The sequence below is a fragment of the Pinus tabuliformis genome, chromosome 2_2 (genome assembly GCF_031772625.1).
Source record: "Pinus tabuliformis cultivar Carrire ecotype Pingquan chromosome 2_2, CPIR1, whole genome shotgun sequence".
Lineage (NCBI taxonomy): Eukaryota > Viridiplantae > Streptophyta > Pinopsida > Pinales > Pinaceae > Pinus > Pinus tabuliformis.
In genome coordinates, this window is record NC_142300.1 from 598,397,990 (window position 1) to 598,409,559 (window position 11,570).

The window sequence follows — 11,570 nt, forward strand, 5'->3', positions numbered from 1 at the left end:
ACAACTCCGAGACTGCTGTAAATATTCATGGTGGATGACATGCTTAAGACAAAGCTACATCATCTTAGATGCATAATTTACGATTCTCACATCCTTATCTTCTTTTATTTTTGGCTATGCTGAGCCTAGCCCTAGGCTAGCCCATTTATTGGATGGAAGAAGACCAATCCACCCACAATGGGATGCTTATCACTAAGATAAAAGTACAAGACTTGGCCGAGCCTGGATGTCCTTTCGAATGTTTAATTCCCCCAAAGTGGCCTCCATCCTCAAGCCCTCCCCATGAGATTTGAACTTGTGACTTGGTGGGAAATAAACCCCAGGGAAACTAACTGATCTACACCTCATGGGTTCTCACATCGTCATCATGAATGCATAACCTATGATTCTCATAATAATTAGAAAACTTAAGTTTCAAAACATCATTGAGAGAGGGTAAAAGACCCCTTATCCATTCCACATAAATAATAAAATAGAGTGTTCATCCATTCCATACAGACAATAACAGTCTATTGTAAGGTGGGCAAAGAACTTGCGTCTATTTTATTTCAAATCCCAACAGTAATCAGTCCATCCAGACCCATTTTGGTTCAAATAGGTGAACCATTTCCGAACATGGAAACAAGCATTTCATTAAGTTAAATAATAAAATAGAGCGTTCATCCATTCCATACAGACAATAACAGTCTATTGTAAGGTGGGCAAAGAACTTGCGTCTATTTTATTTCAAATCCCAAGAGTAATCAGTCCATCAAGACCCATTTTGGTTCAAATAGGTGAACCATTTCCAAACATGGAAACAAGCATTTCATTAAGTTTTTTTATATCATAATAGAAGGGACTTTTTCAGGTCCTCATGCACAAAAAACATGGTTCAAAGTACTTTTTTATCAACGAAAATTCAGATTGCAACAACAGATGAGCTAATTTTAAACAACTGGCCTCCCAGTTTTTCGTAGAGACATCATTTTCATCGCTGTTACAATGAGATCTTATCTAACACGAGAATACATCAATTGAACAACTATGAATGTAAGGTCACCAATGCTACAATTAGCCCTTCATGCAAAAGTCAAAGCATCGCCCAAAGATCTCATGATCTGGGCAGAGAGATGGAAAGGTTATTCATTTAGTGCTTGTTGCATGAAGAAAAGCATTTGATGTGTGGGACCAATACTCTATCACAAGCCTTCCAAATAACGATCCTTCCCTTTCCATCAGCTTCAATGGATGATCACACTCTACCATCTCACCTGCATGAATTCAAATCAAAATCATTCAAATTAGGTAGAAATGAATAGATTCACTTTCACTACTGTCCAATTCCTCAACTGCAACAAATTCAGTTGAAACTAATCCATGCATACAGCACAGAGATAAGGTACAATTACAGTGCCTTACCATCACTGATGGCAACCACCATGTCACTGTCCATAACAGTCGGTATCCTGTGTGCAACGGTAATTACAGTGCAATCTGCAAATTCCTTTCTAATTATTGTCTGGAGAATGGCATCTGTAGCATTGTCTATTGATGCTGTTGCTTCATCCAGAACAAGGATTCGACTTTTCCTTAGCAATGCACGTCCCAAACAAAATAATTGTCTTTGCCCTACACTCCAATTCTCTCCATCGTCCCCCACTGCATTTTATTGATCTTTTAGAGCGACGAAAAGCTTGCAAATCTAACAACCAAATTCTTGGCCTCATGTCAAAGAATTCCCTGACATTTAAAAAAAAAATATTTAATACAAAATTTACCTGGTGCATCTAGGCCATCCACCTTCCCTCTTACAATGTCTCCAAGTTGACACTTGTTCAGAACCTTAATCAAAAAAGAAAATAATTCAAAGCATTATTTACTATTTTCATTCTACATATGATAAATTCAATGAGATGTTACGTTGAATAGCATTTACATACTTCCCAAATTGTCAAATCTGAGTGCTCAGATAATGGATCCAAGTTGAAGCGAACAGTTCCTCGAAAAAGAGTTGGTTCTTGAGGAATAATCCCAAGGCGCGACCGCAAATCATGAAGCCCAATAGAGGTAGTATCCAAACCATCTATAAGGATTCTACCCCCTGCAGGTTCCACTAATCGAAAAATAGCACTAATGAGAGTGGTCTTCCCACTTCCTGTTCGCCCAACAATGCCAATCTTTTGCCCTCCTTCAAATGTACATGTAATGCCCCTTAAAACAAGGGGGCTGTTGGCTCTATATCTAATCTGCACACATATCAAAATATATTCGACTGCAAACATCATAAACCATTCAAATTTTACTTAAAAAATTTAATGTTAACACATTCATCTTGTTGGAATGCACAACTCAGGTACCTTCAAGCCTTGCAATTCCACCTTCCCATGCGAGGGCCAACTATCTGGTGGTCTGCAATCTACTATAACAGCTGGTGCCTCACTAGGAATGCGCATGTACTGTTTGATGCGTTCTACAGAAACAATGTAGTTTGCAAGTGTACATTGGTTTTGAATACTGAAAACCAATGATATGTTCAATGACAGACCATATGATAGTGCCATCCCAACAAAACCTGCACCAGTTCAAATGTTAGGCATCATCATCGTATACATAAAAGCATCCAGTAACAGCAGATATCTCCCACAGATGACCCTTAGTTTCATCGTTCATACCAGGATTGAAGCTGCCCTTTGGGAGTAGAACCATAGCAAGAGCAGAGGAGCAAAGAACAGTTGCACTTAACATCTCTAGACGCTGAATCAACCATTCATTTGCCGAGAAACTGTAGAAAAAGGGGCTCGAATTTTTATCAATAAGGTCTAAGTTCTTCTTCAAGAACTGATCCTCAACCTTGAAAGCCCTAATGGTCATTGTTCCTGCTATGGACTCGCCAAAATGATTTGCAATAGGTGATTTCGTTGTACCATTCAGTCTCATCAGTTCTTTAGCAGAGGCAAAATAGTATTTCTGATTAAATTGAACAAACAAAAAATCAATTATAGCTTCTCTCACAATATTCATAGTGAAGTACAGAGTCTTCTCAAGAAACTTGCGTGAAGTGGCGTTTTACCTGGAGTTGAAAGGTCAAATAAATCATTGGAATGGCTACAAACAAAACTTGCCATGTTACAACAGCCACAACTCCAAGACTGCTATAAGCATTCATGGTAGACGACATGGCAAAGACAAAAGAGAAAGGAATGTCTACATCGAGAATGCTGAAATCTGAAGAAACCTGAAAAAGGAGGCGGAGAAGATAAATGTCAGTAGTTTACTACTCTGATTTACATAAAATTTCACTTTTCATTTTAAGGAGCGAAAAGAAAAGAAGGAAGCCCGTGGTGATTACATAAAAATACTTACTCTGCTCAGAACTCTTCCCAATGGAGTTGCATCAAAGAATGCCATTGGTGCTCGGAATAAAGAACTCAGAAGCTCAGAAAAGAAGGACTTTGATGCCTCAAGCCCCAAAATAACACAAAACAATGACCGAAGGAATAAGAACAATATAGATGTGAACCCAATGGCTGAGTACACTGTTATTAAACTTAATACACTGACTTGAGGACTTTGCACCTTTGCAGCCATCCAAATATTTCCTGAAATCTGCCCAATCAGAAATATAAGATGACCAAGAGCAGCAAAAGAACAATATAAGAAACCTTTATTCTGTTTCAAATAGTCAATATATGGCTTCAAACCAGTGTCCCCAACTTCCTTCTCTTCCCTTTTAACTAGCTGATCCCCCTTGGGAGCTCTATTTGAAATCAGTCCTTCTTTCTGTGATTTACTCCTTTGAATTTCTCTCTCTTCATTAATCGGTTCATCTTTTGTGGATGGCATCGCTGCTGCTGATTCATTGGAACCAACAGTATTCTTGTGTGCATTCACAAGCTCCCTAAATGGCTCACTTGAGACCAACAGTTCCTGATATTGCCCAGCTTGGTGAATCTCCCCATCTACCATCAACTGCAAAAGAGAGAAGCTTTAAAGTTTAGTGTAGAAATTCAAAGAAAAATTGCCAAAACTATGAGCATTAGATATGTTAAATTACAGGAGTTATACTTATGTGAAATCTATTAGAAAACTTCGTAAAAATGTTGTTTACAAGCAAACAAACAGCTTCCACATGACTAGGACAACTGTTTACTAACCAGAATAGCATCAAATGCCGGGAGAAAATCAACTTGGTGTGTTACAAGGATTACTGTCTTGTTTGACAGTGCTCCCATTATGTATTCCTACACATCAAAATCCGTGATTAATAGGATCTGCGGAAGCTAAGGAAAATGAAAAAAGGTGCAACAAGCAAATTAGTAACAGCTACATAATAACTTTAAAACCTTTATATCAGAAGGAAATCACCATATTAACCTTAAACAGGCTAGTAGCTGTATGAGCATCGACAGCACTGAAAGGATCATCCAAAAGATAAATATCAGAATCTTGATATAAGGCACGGGCAAGCTGTATCCGCTGTTTCTGGCCACCGCTGAGATTGACACCTCTTTCTCCTATTTCAGTCTGATCACCAAACGGAAGATTCTGGAGGTCTTTATCAAGAGAAGACTTGAGGATAACTGCCTGATATTTCTGCTCGTCCATGGGACGCCCAAATAATATGTTGTTTCGTACTGTTCCAGTTTGAATCCATGCAGTCTGAGAAACATATGCGAGGGTGCCATAGACTTGCAACTGCAGAGGCAGGGTTGAGAACAATAAGAAAGAGAATCAATCAATTTAAATGGTTGACAATGTTAAGGTAAGGAGGTAAATAATGCATACTCACACTGCCCCTTAACTTTGGTACTTCTCCAAGTATTGCAGCTAAAAGAGTTGATTTTCCAGATCCAACTTCTCCACAAATTGCCAATTTTTGGCCATGTTTAACCTCCATATTTATGTTTCTCAATGTGGGCTTTGATGAACTGGAATCCCAACTTAGTGTTGCAGAACTGATAAGAAGAGAGTGGTCAGAGTTCTGAAGAAATACACGCTCAACCACCCGATCCTGTAATTCAGCAGCCTCAAGAAAGTTGATGATACGACTTAATGAGACCTTTGCTTGAATGATAACAGCAATTACATCAGGAATTAATCGAATTGGTTCTTGAACGAGGCGCAAAGTGGCTATGAACGTGAAAACGTTGCTTGGAGTAAGAGGAATTTTAAGAAAGTAGCAGGTTATAAATGTTGCAGTCGAAACCAAAACGGGAGATGACCAAAACAACAACGAATTGTAGGCTTTACGAAACTGAACCGCAGATAGCCATTTGAACTCTACCTTGCGCAGCTTCTCGATACTTTCTTTGAAGCGTTCCTCCCATGCATGCAATTTCAGTACTTTCATATGCACCAGAGCTTCTGTGGTAGCCCTTAACCGCTGATCCTGCGCTGACATGAGTTCAGTTTGAAACTTATGCTGTAACTTTGCCAATGGAGAGTTAAAAAGCATGGTAATGATGATAACTGCCAAGGCTGAAAGTGTGGCCCATCCAATTGCATGGAAGAGGATGCCTAAAGCAAATATAAGCTGGAGTACTGTTGTCCAAGTCTGATGAAACCAGAAAGGAAATTCGCCAATACGATAAGCATCTACCGCCATATAATTCATGATTTCTCCGGCTGTATGTACCTGTTTAGCTTCATTGGACAGCTTTAGTTGCTTCTGATAAATTGCTGCGACGAGTGAAGAGCGCATTTGCAGACCAATCCGTCTAGTGCCAAAATACCATTGCCTTTGAGATATGGACTCTATGGTCTTGGCAATAAAGAGTGCTCCTGCCAAAACAAATCCTTCATATTTGAATGACTGTCTACCTTCTGAAAATCCAATAAAAGCATTCAAAACAAGTGGTCCAGAAGACAGAGTAAGTATTTTGAGAAAAGCATAGAACCCAGTCCTTGCCAGATTTTTCCAGTGACAGCAAACCAAAGCCCAGAAAACTGATGGAGTGCCAAATGGGTTTTTCTGTTTTTGCCTCAACAGTTCTTCTGTAAATGTTGTATAATTATTCTTTGCTTGATCATCTCCACACACACAAGGCAAATCATCTTCTTCTAGAGGCTTCTTCTTTCCTTTGGACAAAAGAGAATTCAACCACCAAAATGTTATCCTGCTGAAGAATCCTGCTTTGGCAAAAGGAGTTATATTGGAATTTAACTTCAATGGTATCTGATCTTCCTCAGAAAACCTCTGGCTGGAGTTGAGATACCCATGATTTCGGTAATCCCTGCCGAGAAAGGGTTCTGACAGAAGATCATCCTCTGAACTCTTCAAATCTTTTTTCGCAGCACAAATGAGCATCAAACAACATGCTGGCCACGAAACAAGGGAGAGAATAGTCCCATAGGGAAGCTCTCTGTCATTGATGAAATTCAGTCCAGCTGAAACACAATCCACTGTTCCGAGCAAAAATGACACGATCCACCAAACACGAACAAATGTCGTTACAGACCGCGTTAGCCCACTCGTCACTGTTAATCCAAGTGTAAACCATGCCAATCCTTGCACTAAAAGTACAAGCCATTCGTGCAAGGGGGTTAAATCAAACCCATTTCCCAATTTCCAAATCCCCAATCCCAAATTAATCGCACCCAAAATAATATTTATCACTGCAACACATGTGCGAAATGGCTTTCGATGTTTCACAATTCTCAGTATGCTCGTCCGCCTTACCCACTTGATGAGAACGATGGACCAGAATGTCAGCAAGAAGACTAAATGTATGAATGCGATCAGAGCATGTTTGCTGCATGAGGTCAAATGGAACGTGTGTAGTAATTCAGAGTCGAGAGATAGGGGTAAACTGCAGTTCTCTTCACAGCGTTGAGCAGGGGACAATGCATTTGGGGTGCCACAAAAGTTGCTCCAGAGCTCTGGGTTGATAAATCAATTCAATGCAAGACAATTAATAAAAAAATTGTATAAGTTCTTGACAAATTTCATCTACCAAAACGATCTTATAAACATATGAATATCATATTATATATATGCCATACGACCAGGGCCATACCACCCATTTTGTTGCAAAATCCCTGTGATTTCAAACAATAGAAACAAGATAACTCAGACTGAAAAAAAATATATAATCATTGTAATGAGCTTACCTGTAAATATTGCCATCCTTGTTCTGTAAACCACACCCGAATGAATATTTTTGATATTTTGATTTAGAGCTGTCTCACTGACATTATCAATGTGGATTGGGGAGTATGCACTGTCTGCCTACAAGTTATTGATGGTTTTGTCCTATCATATTCTCCTCTCTGAAGCATTCTCCTCTTTGAAGCTTTTAAAAGTAGTACACTATTAAACTACATAATTGGTTAAGCTCTTTCCTATGCCCAATGCATATACCTCCTACTTCTGCAGTCTCCCGAATGCTCCCTGAGTTTCCTAATCGGCTACTCAACGCAATAAGGGAAAAACTCAATCAGCCAAGAGAACTGAACTTTCCCCAATCGGACAGAAGCCATACTCTGTCACAGAATACTTTCCCAATCAGACTGGAAACCATACTCTGTTACAGAGTATTCACATCAGGCCTGTCCAGGCTCTATACTGATACATTTAATGGAGGCAAAGACGGCAAAGTATACAAGAAGAACTGCACTGATCCAAACAGTGTAACAAACCTTGGCTACTCTTAAATAGAAATTTCATTCCATTTCATTCCCAGTATACATCTTGGACAACACAACCTTCTGAATCTATGTGACATGGGTGCCCCCCCGCCCAAAAAAAACACAGAACAGCCTTGTATGTAAATAAAGCAAAACTATCCCAACCTGACCATCTGCAGTTCTTTCAACAAGTTGAGGTTAAACTCAAAACCCAAATCTGTAAACTATCAAGAACAACTGCACTATTTCAATACAGTGTCATGAAGCCCGGCCAGACATAAACAGAAATTCCATTCTCAATAACAAGACAACCTTATAAACTCAATGGGTGCCACAAAGAAGACAACCACAAAGAAGACAACCCATGTATCACAAATCAAGCAAAACTATAACAACATGTACTCTTTCAATACAGTGTCATGAAGCCCGGCTAGGCATAAACAGAAATTCCATTCACAATATCAAGACAACCTTATAAACCCAATGGGTGGCACAAAAGAGAAGACCCATGTATCGCAAATCAAGCAAAGCTATAACAACTTTCCCCTGTGACAGTCTGCAATAATATCAACAACTTGGGGATGAATCCAAAACCCAAATCTGTAAATATCAATGGAAGCAATCACATAAGACACTGAAATATAATGACCTGCATGAATAACAGGCATTAACAAACAATTTTACTGAATCAAATGCTTTTACTCTGCGCTACCAATCTAACTGCAATAGCAGATCGGCTTCCGATCAATCAGCCAACCAGTTTATAGGACCTTTCTTTGGCTGAGACCGTGGCAGGAAAAAGCCTATGTTGACCGGACCGTTCCCGAGTCCCAAAATTTGTCACGTGACAGAAATTATAATACTTTTTTTGGTCCAGGAATCCTGCGTTCCTAAGGCTCTCCTTCCTGCAAGATGATTAAGGTGATTGATAATCAAAATGAGTACCAAAGGTTTTCCCGGCGGGATGAGACACGGAAAAATTCGTCACGCGTGACGATTTTACCTTCTGCCCAGCCGACAACAAAGGGAATTCGACAGGAATTCAAGGAATCTGGATGTACTCGGTGGCAGCTCAAATTCCGAAACTTTCCCTTATCAATCGGTTTCAACTTTCGAAGATTGTTAGCATTTACGTCTAAAAACAAAATTCATTGGCGTTCCATGGCAATCATACCTTTATTTTTTCCATAGAAGAGAAATCGCCTTTTGCAGTGCAGTTACGTATAAATGCTAATTAATGTTCTAAAAAAAATTTCCCAAAGAAGGAAAATCCTCCTTTGCATTAAAGAAAATTACTGCACTTAATTTAATAAAATATTTTAATATAATGATGTTTTAAATAAAATATTTTAATATTATGATGTTTTAAATAATAAGAAAATTGTAAAATAAATTATCTCAATATTTGTTTAATTTTTTTATTAATTTTTTTTAATATAATTAAATATTTTTGGTAGATAAAGTTTATATATTTATATAATTGATATTGAAGAGAATAATAATAAGTGAATAATTATTTAATTATTTATTTAATATTGAATGATGGCAATTTTTTATATAATACTCATATTATAGTATACATGTCGTCATTAGAGTATAGATTAATATAATGAGAGTTGCACAAATTGTGCATATGTTATTTTGTACATTTTTTTTAAATTTACATTTTTTAAATTATTTTTTTGTAAATTAAAAAATAAAATCCATAAAAATTGTTAATTCAATACTTTATATCATGGAGAAAATAAAATTTTTGAATTTAATTACAAATTATTTGTGTTTATGGTACATAGTAATCAATATATAATGTAATTTTTAAATTTAATTACAAACGATTTGTGTTTATGGTACATAGTAGTTAATATATAATGTTATTTTTCAAATTATTGTACATAGTAACAAGTGATATGGTACATAGTAATTAATAATAAAATACACAAAAATCAAATTTTCAAATTATTTATATTTATTTTACATAATAATAAGTGATATAATAAAATAGACAAAAGTCAATTCTTGCCATCATTAAACAATAAGAGGGACACATTTTAACCAATCATATTTGAAATAAATAAAAATAAATTTTATTTAAAAACAATATATTTAATTTCATAATGTTAAACTTTGCATAAATTTTAGATTTTTTTGAATAAAAAAAAACTAATAACAAGTTAATGGAAAACTAAATAGATACAGTTACATATAAATGTCTTCAATTAAAATTAATGCTTTCAATTTTTTTTGAAGAAAGAAAATTTGTCCTTTGCATTAAGAAAGAAAAAGAGTATAGTGATATAAATGCCTTCAATTTCCATTAAAAAAGAAAATAAGTGTAGTGACATATAGTTTGGAGAGAAGAGAAGTTGCCCTTTGCATTAAGAAAGAAAAGAAGTGTAGTGACATATAAATGCCTTGGATTTATGTAGCCATCTTTAACTCCCATGTATGTCCAGATTTATATCATTTGAATTTGGTCTTCATATGTGTGAAAAAGTAACTCGCATATATGTTGAGACAAAATTTATATTATTTGAATTTGATTTGATAGGTGTGAAAAAGTAATGTTACATTGCGAAACATATATGTGTAAAATTTTAATTATTTTAATATTTTTGAAATAATTTTTTTGGAATTTTAATTTAATTGTAGAGAATAATTATTAGGTGGATGGAAGGTTTAATTTTCACTAATTAATTATTTTTAGTATCAATGAAGAATAAAATATTGAAATTTGTGTTAAAGATAGTTATGTCTTTTTTACATTTTTATTTTTTATTTTTTAAATGTGATATTTGTTGTTGGGGCTTTCGTTTTTGAGTAATTAAGAAGTTTTGGCATTAAGTTAGAAGGTTGATGAGAAGTGATGGAGATAGTCATTGGAAAGTTGCGAGAGAGACAATCGGGAAAGAGGAAGGAACTCACTGAAGACTGGTAGTTGCAGATGAACAACGGGAAGGAGCAGCCACAACCGAGCGGGAAAAGAACAATGACAACTGAGTAATAGGAACAACCGAGCAAGGAAGAAGGCAAAGGGCCTAAGAAAGAATTGGCAGTCCAGGTTGTTGCGGAAATATAAGGAAGGACGAGTGAGAAAGAAAAGAGAAAAAAAGACGGGAATGTTGTTGTGGAGCTAGGAGAGTTGCTCTGTGTCTGTTATTTTATATGCTTTTGTATTGATCTATCTAGAGATTCGGTACTTTAGGAAAGAGGCCTTTGAGCCTGATGTAATGATGTTGCTGCATATGCTAATGATGAAGAATATTTATTAGAACAATTGTGTATTAGTTGAATGTTAATTTGATTCTTAAATTTTTTTATATATTTGTATCTAAGTAGTCTTTCCTCTACAACATGCATGACTTGTCGCGATCAGGTTTCTGTGTGGTATGATTTAGTGTTCTTGATTCTTGTCTCTCTGATGTGATTCCTTTCGATAATGGATTCTGATCCCCATATATCTAAGGTCGTGGCACGCCTCGGGTGAGACTCACCCATTTTGGGTAAGGTGAAAATGTCAACGTTGTGATAGACTACAACAGAGCTTTGTAGACCCTTGTGCCCGAACCCGGGGTCTCAACCCTATTGTTATTTTTGTGCCAGCAAATGGTTCCATTGCCGGGACCCTGAAATTTCAAAAAGGGGTTTGGAATACAGTATCGAGGATCTTTAAGAAAGAGCTGCAAAACTGGTGGCACGAGCGAGTGGACCAGTTCGTTTCTCAACAACCTCAACTCCACCGATAAAGTGTAGGGAATTTGAAGGAAGAGATCCTATACTTGGAACCGACTAGTGATCAATACAAGATCTTATGGTGCAAGTTTCCAGAAGAGCTTTACAATTGGTTACGAAGATTGCAAGTAAAAGGAAAAACCAGTGGAAAAAATCCATCTCACTGCATTTAGACTCAAGCAGATCTTATAGAGATACACTGCCTTGACATAGATCTGACGCGAGCTGCGGAT

The 11,570-nt window shown here is 36.8% G+C and overlaps 1 protein-coding gene across 1 annotated transcript; it reads right to left on the reverse strand.

Moving 5' to 3' along the window:
* Positions 1-870: 870 nt before the first annotated feature.
* Positions 871-8,638, reverse strand: LOC149194072 (ABC transporter C family member 10-like). The gene is made up of 12 exons (XM_089405004.1): positions 7,093-8,638; positions 4,772-6,861; positions 4,357-4,677; positions 4,137-4,223; positions 3,346-3,951; positions 3,053-3,217; positions 2,655-2,949; positions 2,340-2,554; positions 1,923-2,228; positions 1,761-1,824; positions 1,402-1,641; positions 871-1,253 (listed from the first exon to the last, which is right to left on the reverse strand). The coding sequence occupies exons 1-12, from the start codon at positions 7,106-7,108 to the stop codon at positions 1,126-1,128; spliced, it is 4,533 nt and encodes a 1,510-aa protein (XP_089261130.1). The 5' UTR covers positions 7,109-8,638; the 3' UTR covers positions 871-1,125.
* Positions 8,639-11,570: the final 2,932 nt, after the last annotated feature.

What these genes read in the sequence shown, in the direction of transcription:
- LOC149194072 (XM_089405004.1), bottom strand. An exon ending in TACCAAAGTTAAGGGGCAGT is followed by an intron (nt 4,678 to 4,771) that starts GTGAGTATGCAT and finishes CTGCCTCTGCAG; the next exon opens with TTGCAAGTCTATGGCACCCT. An exon ending in CAGATTTGACAATTTGGGAA is followed by an intron (nt 1,825 to 1,922) that starts GTATGTAAATGC and finishes TTTTTGATTAAG; the next exon opens with GTTCTGAACAAGTGTCAACT.